This window comes from Carlito syrichta, unplaced genomic scaffold (assembly GCF_000164805.1).
Source record: "Carlito syrichta isolate Samal-C Ts95f unplaced genomic scaffold, Tarsius_syrichta-2.0.1 Scaffold304656, whole genome shotgun sequence".
NCBI classification, from domain to species: domain Eukaryota; kingdom Metazoa; phylum Chordata; class Mammalia; order Primates; family Tarsiidae; genus Carlito; species Carlito syrichta.
Window position 1 is genome coordinate 94434 of NW_007248752.1, and position 15398 is coordinate 109831.

Here is a 15398-nt window from a genome sequence, read left to right on the forward strand (position 1 = left end):
TCCCCCACCCTCCTCCCCAAATCTCCAAGTAACACACCCATGGGATGGAATTATACAGTCCTATTGATGAACATCTCTATGCTACTAGGTACAATAGTACTGAAATTAAGAGGGTATCAAAGGTAAGGCTCAAAGAACCATAACAATTGTTGGATATTAGATGTTAAAAGGTCTAGAAATCATTTTCTATACAATTAACACTTAAGGATGGTTGTGTAATCTTATAAAGGAAAACTGCAGTTAACACAAAATTATAGCAAAGGATGTGGTTACTCCTATCTCTGGAGATTTCTCTTCCAAATTAACTACTGTTATCCTAGAAGCCTCTGAAGACCCACCCAACCAGAACCCAGCAAAACTGCAGTTTTCCTTTAATGTTAAACCTGTCTTCATGTTCGTTAAAATTCCTACCGGTGCTGTTCATTTTAGAAAGGCCTTCCAAACACTTCTAGTCTGAGTTATGTGGTGGCATTAGCCAGTAACTAGTTTCTAGTCTCTGGCAGAGCTTTGAACTTGAATTGTGATAGGATTCAACATTATCAGGGGTAGTGGGTAGGGAAAGTCCAAATCTCTGCCAGTCTCAAATCCATACAGTTGTCATTTCATTCGAGAATTAAATCGTTTATTGATTACACATGATAATGGATACACAAGCTTCATTCCCATCTATAATTTTATCTGGTACCATTATTCAATTTAGATATATTGCATAGGATGTGCCAACAATTATCTTTATAACCAATAATTCCATGATTTTGCTTGGGTGACCCCTTTTAATGGTGAACTTTAGGCCACAACAGTTAACTGTCAGTTCAACTACACCAAGGTTTCTGAAGACAATGGCTTCTCTACCCAAGCAGGTTGTAAATAAATTCCAATAGAACCTGGCATCACCCTAAAGGAATTCTAACTCCAACACTGTTGGGAAAGTTTACCAAGATGGCTTCAGAGTAGACTAACTTTACACAGCACATTTTTTAAAAAGACACATTTATTCAGCGTCATGATCAGACTATTACATTTAGCAATCAACAGCATGGGTGCAAAAAAAAAATCTACATTTAAAACCCTTTATTGGAATGCTTTACACTTTCCACAGAACGGAAACTAAAATAACCTGTTATACAATTAGTCACAAACACAGTCCTCGAGTGTTTTGCCCATACACATGAGTATTGTCTAAACATGTCTTCTTTGTAGCAGCTAGGCCCTGCCACCACTGTGCTTGGCTGAGTTCACAAATCTGTTGTAACCTGTAGCTTCCCTGTCACTTCTCTGGCTCTCCTCTCCTGCTAAGCTTTGTTTCCTGTTGAACAATATGGAATAAAGTTGTTAATCTAAACACATTAAGACTCAAGGCTACAATCCAATAGCAAGTTTTGTTTCCCACAAATTTTGCTGATCTGATTATTAACTTAATATCCACAATTTTACTGCAATTACAATGTTAACTACGTTGCACTGCTCATCTACATTAGGGTTACTGGGTTCATCAGCAATTTAAAAAATTATGCTAACATACAAAAAGATGTTTACTTACCTGGCAGTAATTAAAATCTTCTGCCACTTCCATAGCTACTGCTGCTACTGGAACCACCATAGCCACCTGAGAATAAAATTCACCTTTTAAGGTTGGGAACTGTCAGTATTAATAGTAACGTTTTTATATCTGAGGCAATGAACTACTCCATAAAGTTTTTAGAATCTGGCCATTTAAAAATGCCCCCCGCTTAAAGGGAGTATATTATAAAGAGATCACATGATTTTTCCAATCACTTCTTTGGGAAGGTTTTAAACTGTGTTTTTTATTGCACATATTCCTCTTTGAAGGGCAAATCCATCTCTTACCAGCGCTAGTTATAAATAAATACACTTAATATTGATACCATTCAATAGTACACATAGACTATACCTTGGTTTCGTGGTTTGGCAAAGTATTGGCCTCCACCACCATAGGGGCCAGAGCTTCTGCCTCCAAAGTTCCCCCCCTTCATGGGTCCAAAATTTGAAGACTGATTGTTGTAATTGCCAAAATCATTGTAACTTCCACCACCTCCAAAATTGCTTCCTAGGAATAGAAAGGACTTTGTTACACGAGGAAGACAGTAATTCCCAACTGCTCAGGGTTCAAAATAAAGGAAGGCTGTATTATCTGCTGCCTTTCTCCAAAACTACAGTGGCTCCAATTCTTTGTATTTCATTCTCTGGGAAAAGGCATTCAGTTGAATAATCCAGTAATTAAGAAAACAAACTCACTCACTGTGACAAGAGTTTCTCATAGTGGCACAAGTATGCCTTCCAGCATTGGAGGCCTTTTATGGACCCATGGCCACTGCAAACACTTGTTTCTTGGATATATCAACCAAATGCCTAAGGTCCCAAAGGAGTTGACGCTAAATCCTGCCATGCTAACCTAACGCAAGTGAAGGCACCACATCCACTTATCTATCATCTATCTATACTGATTTGGGAGTGAGGCGGCCCCAGCTTAAAGCTAGGAGGAGGTAGCATAGCAAGTCCACTATTTTCTATATACCATGCAATGTACCACACGCTTTAAGACCCAGCATGGTCTTACTCTCTGAAAGGCTAATCTAGCTCTCACACCAAGTACCTGCATCACTGGATACCTACCACTACCACCGCCAAAGGCGCCTCCGCTGTTACAGCTGTCATAGCTGCCACTCCCGCCATAGCCACTGCCCTGGTTTCCATAACCCTGTCCACCACTTCCATAGCCTCTGCTTCCTCCAGAGTAACCAGGGCCGCCTCCTCCATAACCACCTACAAGAATACAATTCTTCTCAATAAGACAAAAGTACTTAACAAAAGAAACTTGTGCAGTGTAATGACCAAGGGCCTGCTCACAGCATGCGGGTTATGGGCCAAGCTGAGCTTGTCATGCACTATGGTTTTAGTTTCTACTAGCCTATTCTAATTATACAGGTTGCCAGGAATTTTTATCTATGCATTCCTTAAAAAACTTACCATCATTACCAAATCCATTATAGCCATCCCCACTGCCACCATATCCACCACCACCACGACTGCCTCCAAAGCCACCTGGAAGAAAGCAAAATTTCAAAGTTAAGTTTGAAGCACATGAATTGCATCTGTGTGACATTCTGGAAGCATGTCTTATACTGCACAATGATATCCATACCAAAGACATTAACTTCTGGTTAGTGACAAGTCAGAACTACATTTAGAGTAAATAAAAAGTTTAAGCTAATTGACAGATAATTTTGGAAATGTAGGCCAGTGTTACATGTTGCTACTATAGGCTACATAAGGGAAAAATCATGCAGGGAAACCAAATCACAAGCTGCTAGTTCTTTGTAAGCCTTGGTTAACCACACGTACCTCGACCACTGAAGTTTCCTCCACGACCAAAGTTGTCATTCCCACCGAAACCACCACCACGACCACCGCCGAAGTTTCCAGAACCACTTCGACCTTAAGAGGTAAGTTCAAATATTAAATCACTCATATTGAAATAACTCAAAGTTAACTTTCAAGTTTAGTGAACTAGCAAACTTACCTCTTTGGCTGGATGAAGCACTAGCCATCTCTTGCTTTGACAGGGCTTTCCTTACTTCACAGTTGTGGCCATTCACAGTATGGTATTTCTGAACTACAAAATTTGGACGATAAACAGAACGTATCTTAGGATCTATACCATATGAATTCTGGAACCCTCTGTAGATGCTAGTCACCTGATACTTACTGACAATTTTATCCACGGAGTCATGGTCGTCAAAGGTTACGAAGGCAAATCCCCTTTTCTTGCCACTGCCTCGGTCAGTCATGATTTCAATCACTTCAATTTTCCCGTACTGTTCAAAATAATCTCTTAGGTGATGTTCTTCAGTATCTTCTTTAATGCCACCAACAAATATCTTTTTCACAGTTAAGTGGGCACCTGGTCTTTGAGAATCCTAACAGGAAGAAAAAAAACTTATAAAGCCACCTATTTGGAAATCATGAATCTCCAAAAGCTCAGAATACTGCCAAATGAGGTCCGTTGGCAGCACATCTCCAAAGAATAAGGGAAGCACTCACCTCCCTCGAAACAGCTCTCTTTGGTTCCACAACTCTTCCGTCCACCTTGTGGGGCCTCGCATTCATGGCTGCGTCCACCTCCTCCACAGTGGCATACGTGACAAACCCAAAGCCCCTGGAGCGCTTGGTGTTCGGGTCTCTCATTACCTGAGAACAATGTGAACTCTCTTAAACACACAGCCTGATCCTGGATGCTCCTTGTCATTACAACCTCGAACAGGGCACCAGAAAATGCTCTACCAGCTCTTTGGTTTTTCCCTACCCTAGACTTCAGACAGGGCTCTCATAGTCAGAAGGCAAAGCAACAAGTTCCTGTGCGCGAGGGCCTCAAGTTACAATCCCCTAGCAACCTCCCCAAGCATTCCGTCAGGACCTGCACTCAGAGGCCCCGAGGAGAGCCACTCATTCCACCACCTTTGTCCCTCCCGAGCCTCACCACGCAGTCTGTGAGCGTTCCCCATTGCTCAAAATGGCTCCTCAGGCTCTCGTCGGTGGTTTCGAAGCTCAGCCCTCCGATGAAGAGCTTCCGCAGCTGTTCGGGCTCCTTAGGGGACTAGAGAAGAGAAGAAAGGGTTCAGTGGGGACAACTGCTCATTGAAGGGACCAACTACACACCGAAGTCCCGGGCACTTATTGTTCGTTCGGGTGGCCAGCGGCCACGTGCTGCTCGAGATAGGTGGAGGCCTAGGGGGAGCTGGAGCCGCCAGGAAGCCGCAAGCGCATGCGTCCCCCTTTCCTTCCGACGCACGCGCAACAAAAGGCCCGGGTGGGAAGGGTGCATCGCCGAAAAGGAGCGAATAGCTCTTTAAGAAACTCGCTCGCCGAGACTAGGCAGAAAAAGAGACCGAATGTGGTCTAACAATTCTGCCACGAGTAACAAGCCCTGCGAGATCACTAACGTTCGGCGGACAGCGGCCTCATGGCGACGAAGAGGACAAAATGGCGACTTGAACTTTGGGAGGGGTAGGCCTTGATAGAGACCGGAGGAACTGTCGAATGGGCTGGGCGAAGCTACGAAACCAAGCTACATCCTATCGAGTTCAGGAATGGGAGGGGAACAAGTTCAAGTGGCAAAAAGCGTCTAACCCACCTCTGACTTAGACATGACGGCGGCAGGGAGAGAGACTTTAGCGATGCTTCCTCAGCGGTGTCCACGGGCAGAAAGGAGTAAGCTAACGAACGTATCTGCCAGCCTACCTTCGGCCTCTCTTTTATCCCGCCCCTTCGCTTTCGGCATTGGTTGACTCCGCCTCCTCCTAGCTGTCATTGGCTACTTGAAATCGCTTCCCCCTACCATTGGCTGGTGTTGCCACACTGCTATTCGACGTCATCCGTTTGGGCGTTCTAAGCAGTCTCCGCCCCTTGGAAGTCATTGGTTTCCGAGTGATGTTATTCTTAACAAGTCTGATTGGCTAGCTGACCAATCCTTCATATTTAAATCTACCTAGGGTTTTTAAATGCGTGTTTAACGTCCACGCCAAAATGTTACATCCATCTCTCTTGGCAAAGCATTATTAATAATATGCATTAGAAAAGTATTTAGTTTGCGACAATTATTTTTTTCCAACGACCACCTGTTGAGCGCATGTGTAGTAAAATGGCGAGTTTGCGCAGGCGCATTAGGAAGTTCCGCCTGCCGCTTGGAACACGTGAAATGGCGGGCAAGAGAGGGTGAACGAACCTACAGCGCTTGCGTGGTGGCGGGAGTTCTGTCCTGTTTTGCGCATGCGCAATGGGCGGAGAAAGTGTCCGATCCCGGGATTGGTTGCGCAGGCGCAGGGAAGGATCCGTTTTGGCGGGCGGTTGGCGTTGCGCAGAAGGCGGCGGCAGCGGTGGCTTGTGGCGCGGCCTCACCATAGAGGAACAGGGCGGACGTTAGCGTGAGTGATCACTTTTGATCCCGGGTAAGTGGCAGACAGTCTTATCTACCCATACGAGGTCTTGAAGCGACTCCATTCGGGCCCGTTATTGTGTGAAATGAATGGACAGCGGGGTGGGGGATAGTGAAGGGGCAACGGTGGGTCGGGCCAGCCAATAGAAGAACAGTGGGCGGGATATTTCGTCCCCGTAGGCTCTTTGGAGCGGTGCCGCCGAAGAATTTGACTGACGTGGGCGCGGGCCAATGAGGTCTGCCCTGCGGTGCCGAGTGATCGGCGCTTGGGCCATCGGAATGCGGGAGGCGGGCTTTTCCTCCCTGAGCAGCGTCTCCCGGAGCCAGTGAGCGCGAAGCGCGCGGTAGGTTGGGCAGGCCGCGGTTCGACTCCAATGGGGAAAGCGGGAGTCGGGCGGTTCAATGGATGGACCAAAGCGGGAGCCAGTAGGCGGACAGCCTGAGGAAAGCGCTCAGGGCGGTCGTCCAATCGGCTCGCCGCAAGAGCGAGGTGTCCGACTTGGGGCCGCGAGGCCGGGGGTTCCGTGGCCGTGATGGCGTGGGAGGGTGGGCGTTTTTGTTTTGTTTATTGTGATCCTTGGCGACTCATCCAGGGATCCCCGAGGCCTCGGTCTCGCGCGCCTCCTGCCTGGGGACGCGTCAGCCTGCAACGGGATGCCTCGAATTGGGCGTTTCTGCCCACCACCCCAAGTTTCGGGGGGGAGCCCCCATCTCTAGGACGGCTGTTGCCGTGTTAGCACGCATGGGATACCCCCCTCTGTGCTGCCGCGGAAAGGCGCCCGAGCGTGTCTCCATCGTCGTCGTCACCACGTGTGCTTCCACGGACAGACAGCTGCGCTTGCAGACCCCTAGGAAAAGTTTTGGAAAGCTGCACACCAAAACATGTCAGTTCTAGGGCCACAGTAGGCTCGACGGAGGCTTGGTCTGCAGTGTTTCAATCTTTGCAGAGATGCTACTTTGTGATTAAAACTGAATTAAAAATGAAGTCTTTTTTTTTTGTCTGTCCCTGGTCGTAATCACGTACTTACCACCCCCCCTTCTCTTATGTTAACTATGTCCGCAATGCTTTCGTTGTCGTCTCTCTCTCCCCCCTCTCTCTCTGTCTCTCAGTCTCTCTGTCTCTGTTTCTCTCTCTCTCTAAGCCATTAAAGATTTTCCAAGCCACTTCTTCTGCTGTTCCTTGAGGATGTCTGACTGGGTAAAAAGGAAGTTGCATTAGGAGGGTGGTACTTAGGGTTTTGGAAGCAGAAGACTCCTCCATCACCAGGATTATTATTCTTCTTGATCTTTTGATTAGAATTCTTTCAAAGTGTATTTTACATGCAGGCTGTCTCCTATTGGTAATGCCCGCTCTGCATACCCCAGGACCTTTTGGAAAAATAAATAAATTTTCATTGCATCTTGGCTGTATCAGAGTCTTGCTGCTTTATTGTTCACTGATTTATGTAGGGTCAAGGGAAATATTAAATACTGTAATGAAATCGACTACATATGAAGTACACTTATTAGAGACCTTTCAGACTGTACAAAAGGGATTATTTTAGTTAAGTGTCTCATGAACAAAGGAGAGATTTCCATGTTACCTGCCACTGGCAACAGGATAAACCTGTATCTTCTACCCGGCTATAAACCTATTTGTAGGTATGCTAGTAATGAAGTTGCCGTGCTTCTAGGAACTAAAGTGATACAGAATAAGGGTATCTGTACTGGATTTATTTAGGTTTGAAAGGTATATGTTGGTCTCCAGCAGGGTTTCTCAACCTCAGCACTATTGGTATTTTGAACCATATAATTCTTTGGGGGGGTTTCCTGTGCATCTGTGCGTTATAAAATGTTTAGCAGCATTCCTAACCTCTACCCGATAGATGCCAGTAGCATCTCATCTCTTCCCACACCCTCATTTGTGACAATTCAAATGTCTCCAGACATTGCTAAGTTTCGAGGGGGAAGAAAGGGGTAAAATCTTCCTCAGTTGAAAACCTTTCATCTGGCCGAGTGCCCTGGCTCACATCTACAATCCCAGCACTTTGGGAGGCAGAGGTAAGAGGATTGCCTGAGCTCAAGGGTTTGAGACCAGCCTGGGCAACTTGGCAAGACCGCATCTCTACAATAAATCAGGAACAATTAGCCGGGTGTGGTGATGCATGCCTGTAGTTCCAGCTATTGGGAAAGCTGAGCAACAGAGAAACTCCGACTCAAGAAAAAAAAAAAAAAAAGCTAGAGAATGGCCAGTGAGGTAGCATGGGCCTGTAGTCCCAGCTACTTGGGAGACTGAGGCAGGAGGACTGCTTGAGCCAAGAAGTCAGGGCTGTGGTGAGCTATGAATGTGCCACACTGCACTCCAGCTTGGGTGACAGGGTTAGACTCACCTCAAAAACAAATAAAATGCTAGACTTTAGTATCTCTTGAAAATTCTTTATTTTGCCAATTGGAAAATAGGTAAAAGTAGAGAAAGATGGGTGAAGTGTTTAGAAAGTGGCCTTGGTAAATGGATCATTAAATCCTAATGTTTATCTCAGATGTCGAATTGATTATTCTGTTGGATAAAAGGAAAATTTGTATTAAGGTTTTTACTACTTCTTACTGTTTTCTTTTTTTTTTTTTTTTTTTTTTTTTTTGAGTTGGAGTCTCACTGTTGCCTGGGCTGGAGTGCAGTGGCTTGCTCATGGCCACTGCAGCCTCAACCTGCTGAGCTCAGGTGATCCACCTCAACCTTCCAAGTAACTGGAACCACAGGCCCATGTGTCACCATGCCCGGCTAATTTTTTGATTTATTGGAGGTGAAGTCTTGCCAAGTTGCCCAGGCTGGTCTCGGACCCCAGGACTCAGCAATCCTCTTGCCTCCACCTCCCAAAGTGCTGGGATTATAGACGTGAGCCACTGCATCAGGCCTTATTTTCTTAAACCAGGTCAGTTTCCACTGAACTGATTTCACAGTTGGTTATAGACCTGAGATTTGGTGGGGGAATGACAACACTGGTTTGAAGAATAGGTAGCCAAATCATCCTTTCTTTTTTTTGAGTTGGAATCTCACTTCATTGCCCAGGCAGGAGTGTAGTGGCACACTCATAGCCACCCCAGCATTCACCTTCTGGGCTCTGGTGATCCTTCTGCCTCAGCCTTCCAAGTAGCTGGCACTACAGACGTGCTTTACCATGCTCGGCCAATTTTTTTTTATTTATTGTAGAGTCAAGGGCTCGCTAAGTTGCCCTGGCTGGTCTTGAACCCGCGCACTCAGGCAATCTACTCACCTTGGCCTCCTAAAGTCCTGGGATTACAGGCTGAGCCACTGAGTCGGGCCCCAAATCATCCTTCTTTATGTTATCCTCTGAGTTGATTCTCTCTCCAGTCCCAGCTACTTGTACAGATGGTCCCTACTTTGTGATGGTTAGACTTAGGATTTTTCAGCTTTACAGTTGTGCAAAAGCAGTTTGCATTCAGTAGAATGTGTAGTTCAAGAACCCATACAGCCATTCTGTTTTTCGCTTCTAGTTACTGTATTCAATACATTACATGAGATATTCAACACTTTGTTATAAAATAAGCTTTGCGTTAGATAGTTTTGCCCAACTGTAGGCTAGTGTGTTCTGAGCACATTTAAGGCAGGTTAGGCTAAGCTGTGATGATTGGAAGTTTAGGTGTATTAAATGCATTTTTGATTTATAATATTTTCAACTTAGCATAGGTGGTTTATCGGGACATAACCCCATAATTCAAGGAGCATGTGTGTAAACAGATTAATTAGTGACCTCTTTTTTGGTGTTCCACTGATGTATTTTACTTTGAAAGATTATAGGACCTGAACTTGAGACTTTCTTTTTTTTTTGAGTTGGAGTCTCACTCTGTTGCCCAGACTGGAGTGCAGTGGCCGCTCCTGGTCACCGCAGCTTCGACCCGCTGGGCTCCGGTGATACTTCTGCCTCAGCCTTCCAAGTAGCTGGAACTACAGGCGTGCGCTACCACGCCCGGCTTATTTTTTGATTTATTGTAGAGATGAGGTCTCACTGCCCAGGCGGGTCTTGAATCCGCGGGCTCAGGCAATCCACTCACCTCAGCCTCCCAAAGGCACGGGATTACAGGTTGAGCCACCGAGCTCAGCTAGAGACTTTCTAGTTTACTGTGGTATGCATGTAAAAGTTGCTTGTTTTATTGTGAGGTTTCTTCCAATGTGATAGTTAATAGTTATGTTGAACTTTTCTCTTTGGTAGGAAAATGTTTTCTTTTTTTAAGTTGGCATCTCATTCTGTCTCCCAGGTTGGAGTACAGTGGCACGATCATGGTTCACCACAGCCTCAATCTCCTGGGCTTAAGTGATCCTCCTGCGTCAACCTCCTGAGTAGCTGGGACTGCAGGGATGCAACACCATGCCTGACTAATTTTTTGGTTTTTATCTGTGTGGAGACGAAGTCTCACTAAGTTGCCTAGGACTGGTCTTGAATTTCTGGGCTCAAGCAATCCTCCCACCTTGGCTACCCAAAGTGCTAGGATTATAGGAATGAGCCACTGTGCTGGCCTCTGGTAGGGAAATTTTAGTGGGTAATTTTTCATTGAAATTCTGAGACTATCACATTGGACATTGTAAATTTAGATTTATTTTTTGCCTTTGGAGAACCTGGTTGCTTGTTAACTTATACTACTCTTAATAATACAAAGTGCCAGGTGTGGTGGCTTATGCCCGAAATCCCAGCATTTTGGGAGGTGGAGGTGAGAGGATTGTCTGAGCCCACGGGTTCGAGACCAGCCTGGGCAACTTGGTGAGACCTCATCTCTACAGTAAATAAAAAAAAAAAATTAGCCAGTCATGGTGGTGCATGCCGGTGGTTCCAGCTGCTTGGAAGACTGAGGCAGAAGGATCGCCTGAGTCCAGTGGGCTGAGGCTGTTGTGGCCACGAGCGTGCTATTGCACTCCAGCCTGGGTAACAGAGTGAGACTCCAACTAAAATAAATAATAATGCAAAGGGTTGGGCCTCTGTTTGAAAAGTTATACTACTTGTGCTGAGACCTTAAAGACATACCATTGCAACCAGATCTAAAAAGGAAAATAACATGTCTTCACTGGTCTGTCTAAAAAGTAGAAAACTGCTATCTGGGTAGTAGGTGAGCAGGTTGATAGTTGGAGAAAGAAAGAACATACATCTGAAGTAATTGGATTTTTATATGGCTAGGAAAGTTTTAGAGATTCTCAGAGCCCTTAACAGTACTGTAGAAAAGAGTGAAAGGGGGCTAATGAGTCTTTACTTCTGTTAAGGTATCTTATGTAACTGCATAACATAATTTTCATATCTTATTGGCATAGCCCATTTAAAAGCATTTCTGGCCTCTATTTTATCTTTTACTTGGTTTGTTTTTTTATTTCCATTTACCTTACATGAAATTGGGCCTAAAGCTATGTTATGGATATTGATTTAGAAAGTAATAAATTACAGCGCTAGAGACCAATTGACTCAGCCAGTATGGCTATTCATACATCCATTATTCATGAACTTGGACTATGGACAATAATCTTTTTCTCCCAATGTAAACTTTTCTTTTTCTTCCTTGCTTATAGAAGATGATTTTAACTGATCGTTGTATTAATAGGAAGGAGTCCAGGTCATCCTGAGAAGAGTTGCTTGTGCAGAGTCCAAGATGCAGATTTGTTGGATTTCTGTAAGCCATTCGAAGCCGCATATTCATTTCTGATGACAGCTTTACACTTATGCTGAAGAACACCCACAGTGACAACTGCTGCCTGTGTTTAGTCTGTCCAGGAGCTCTACCAACTAACATGTTTGTGGAAAAACCTACACTGTTCTTGTTAGCAGCTATGTAAATATTAGACCTTTCTGAGTTTGTCTTCTCAGGTCTGCCAGTTTATTTTTGGGCAAATAGTATCCTGTGGTTGCCTCATTTTACCCTTTGAAATGAGAGATTAAAGGTGTTACAGGCATTCTTTGGGTTACTTGAAGCACTTTTTTTTTTTTTTTTTTTTTTTTAGCTAGGGTTTTTACTCTTGTCTCCCAGGTTGGAAGGCAATGGCACAATCACAACTCACCACAGTCTTAAGCTCCAGGTGTGAAGCTATCCTTCCGCCTAAGCCTTTTGAGTAGCTGGGAATATAGGCACCCACCACCATGACTGGCTAATTTTTCTATTTTTTGTAGAGACAGGGTCTCACTTTGTTGACCAGACTAGTCTCAAATTCCTGGACTCAAGCCATCCTCCTGCCTCTGCCTACCAAAGTGCTGGGATTAACAGGTGTGAGCCACTGTGCCCAGCCCTGAAGGACAAATCTTTTTTGATTAGTAACTGGTTTTTTAATATATATCCAGTTTATGATTTTAAGTTCCATGTGTATTAGTTTCCTGTGACTGCTATAACAATTACCACAGACTTGGTAGATTAAAACAAGAGGAATTTTTTTTTTTTTTTGAGTTGGAGTCTCCGTTGCCCGGGCTGGAGTGCGGTGGCACGCTCATGGCCACCCTAGTGTCAACCTGCTGGGCTCTGGCGATCCTTCCGAGTAGCCGGAACCATAGGTATGCGCTACCACACCTGGCTAATGTTTTATTTTATTGTTGAATGAGGTCTGGCCAATTTGCCCGGATTGGTGTTGAACCTGCCTGCTCAGGCACTCCACTCGTCTTGGCCTCTCAAAGTGCTGGGATTACAGAGCCTCACCAAACGAGGAATTTATTCTCACAATTCTGGAGGCCAGAAGTCGGCAGTCAAGGTGTTGCATCCTCTCTGGAAGCTCCAGGGGAAATTATGTCCCTTGCCTCTTCAAGCTTCTGATGGTGGTCAGTATTCCTTTGCTTATGGCCTCATCTCTCTCTGCTCTGTTTCCACATTGTTTTATTTGAGTGTGTTTCAACTCCCTCTGCCTCACTCTCATAAGGATACAGGTGATTGCACTTAAGGCCCACTTGGATAAACTGGGATAAATTTCTCATGTCTTTTAATCACATCTTTTGCTATTATGCTAATATTCACAAGTTCAAGGGATTAGCATGTGAATCTCTTTATTGGGGGAGGGGTAAACACCACTTGACCACTATACCCTAACCCTTACCCAAATAGAGTTGACCTAATTTAAAAAACAAAACATTTTTAAAAATTAAAGACAGGTTGGGTATAGTGGCTAACACCTGTAATCCCAGCACTTTGGGAGGTCTAGGCAGGAGGATCACTTGAACCCAGGAGTTCAAAACTGGCCTCTACAAAAGATTGTGCCAACCTGGGTGACACAGTGAGACCCCCCCCCACTCCAAAATAAAACTGGGCACAGTAGTTGACACCTGTAATCCCTGTACTTCGGGAGGTGGAGGTGAGAGGATTGCCTGAGCCCACGGGTTGAGATTCTCACTCAAAAAAACAAAAGGCAGATGAAAAATAAAAGACTATGAAATCTGGGTTCTTGTCCCACTTCTGTCGTTAACTAGTGGTATGACTGTGGGTGAGCCATCTGCCCTCTTTGCGCCTTAGTTTCTTCATCTGATGTGGAACAAGTTGCATAAGTGATAGCTAACAGCATTCTAGACCTATAACTCCAAAGTCATCTTGGAATTTGTTTTTTAAGTCTATTTATTTTTGAGTTAGGATTTCACTCTGTTGCCTAGGCTGCAGGGCAGTGGCACAATCATGGCTCACTGCAGCTTCAACTCCTGGACTCAGGAGGTCCTTCCACTTCAGCCTCTTGAATAGCTGGGATTGCAGGTGTGCCCCACTATGCCCAGCTAATTTTTTAATTTTTGTAGAGATATGATCTTATTGTCCAGGCTGCTCTTGAACTCCTGGACCCAAGCAGTCCTCCCGCACTGACCTCCCACAGTGCTGGGATTAAAGGCATGAGCCCCTGTGTCTAGCTCAATTATTTTAAATTAAAATAAAGCATCCCAGATTTTAACATTTTGAACCTGTATAGTCCTGTGTTCTTCCCTAGGACCTGAGGAACAGGAGACTGAGTTGTTGGGTCACTGTCAGCTCCTTGAACTATTAGCATAGGATGTACTCGTTGATTTGTTGAAAGGTTTTCTATGAAGGATGTAGTAATGGACAAACTGGGCCATTTTCACTCATTCTAGTGAGACTGTGGATACTGTAGTTGGGTTTTCTTTCCAGTAATAGTAGTTCATAAAAATTAAATATTGACAGGTTTTCTCTACCAAAAACTAGGTCATGGACAGAGTAAAAATTTTCATATGCAATCTTAATCTTCAGACTCTTAATCTTCAGACTTAGTGTGTATCTGTTCCATCACACTTTACTGCCACTAGGACACTAGAAGGCATGAGCTGGAGATGGTGTACTTGAAAGGACTGCTTCAAGATCAAGTTTTATAACACACTTGTTATTTATTTCTTCTGTGGAGAGGAGGAACCAAATTGAATTCAAGTATTTCTCTGATTGTAATCTATGTTTCTTAGAATAAAGCAAGTTGATATCTGAGCCAGCGGGCATAATTATGTCGGAATAAAATGCCCTGTGCTAAAGAGGTCAACTAACAGACTGGGAAATCTTAAGTTTGGTTTCTGAGGCAAATCCATGAACTCTGTGTGCCTTGTTTCTCATCCCTAAATCAGTACGACTCACCTCACAGGGAGTTGTGGAGGGTAATATACTGCTAATTTGTTCAATATTTCACAACAGTAAATTATGTCTAAAGATCTGATAAAACATAGGCAAATCTCATTTATATGAGTAGTTGGAGACAAGCATAGATAAAGTTTACAGATAATAAAGAAAATTCATTAAAGTTTTTTTACTTCCTCTGTTATCAAACATTTTGCCTTCTGTTTCCTATATATTTTTCAAAGTATTTTCCTATTATTTTTCCATAATAGACCTATGAGGTAGGTAGGACAAATAAGGAATATCAGGTTATGTAATAAAGGAGTCAGTTCATCAAGAGGACATAATCCTAAATGTTTTTATAGCTAATAATAAATCTTCAAGATACACAAAGAAAAAAATAAATGAAATAACAGACACCTGTAACTATATTTGGAGATTTCAGTACTTCTCAGTAATTGATACAAACAGACAGGAAATAGAAGACTTGAACAAGGCCATTGCCTTGCTAGACTCTGATGAGGCCATGTGCTCTTTGAGCTGTGGCTAGCGCCATGCTTTCTGTCTTTGACCCCCTCCCCCATCTTGGGGAGATGAGTCTACTCTCTCTCTGTTTCTCATTTACTTTTAAATAAACTATATTTTCTTTAAAAAAGAAGAAAACTTGAGCAAAACCATCAACTAACATGATATAATTGACATTTATTTTTTATTTTATTTTATTTTATTTTTTTTTGAGTTGGAGTCTCACTCTGTCACCCAGACTGGAGTGCAGTGGCCGCTCCCGGCCACCACAGCCTCGACCTGCTGTGCTCCGGTGATTCTTCCGCCTCAGCCTTCCAAGTAGCCGGAATTACAGGCATGCGCTACCATGCCCAGCTGATTTTTTGATTTA

At 44.1% G+C, this 15398-nt stretch overlaps 2 protein-coding genes across 5 annotated transcripts in view; one reads left to right on the plus strand and one right to left on the minus strand.

Moving 5' to 3' along the window:
- Nucleotides 1–600: 600 nt before the first annotated feature.
- HNRNPA1 (heterogeneous nuclear ribonucleoprotein A1) lies at nt 601–5376 on the minus strand. Of its 3 annotated transcripts, XM_021713662.1 has the most exons (11): nt 5153–5376; nt 4499–4615; nt 4063–4209; nt 3728–3938; nt 3542–3634; nt 3364–3456; nt 2989–3063; nt 2635–2784; nt 1913–2068; nt 1552–1606; nt 609–1308 (listed from the first exon to the last, which is right to left on the minus strand). In XM_021713662.1, coding segments are annotated over exons 1-11 (1113 nt in total). In that variant the 5' UTR covers nt 5168–5376; the 3' UTR covers nt 609–1307. The 3 variants fall into 3 exon arrangements, with proteins under 3 accessions (XP_008058779.1, XP_021569337.1, XP_021569338.1); XM_008060588.2 differs by lacking the exon at nt 2635–2784 and having other exon boundaries at nt 601–1306; nt 1541–1606; XM_021713663.1 differs by lacking the exon at nt 2635–2784 and having other exon boundaries at nt 609–1306; nt 1546–1606.
- Nucleotides 5377–5831: 455 nt separating this feature from the next.
- The window catches only part of CBX5 (chromobox 5), a 38645-nt gene continuing 29078 nt past the window's right edge, over nt 5832–15398 (plus strand). For both annotated transcript variants that reach the window (XM_021713658.1, XM_008060589.1), the window contains exon 1: nt 5832–5966. The gene's annotated coding sequence lies outside the window, so the exon portion shown is untranslated. The remainder of the gene's footprint in view (nt 5967–15398) is intronic.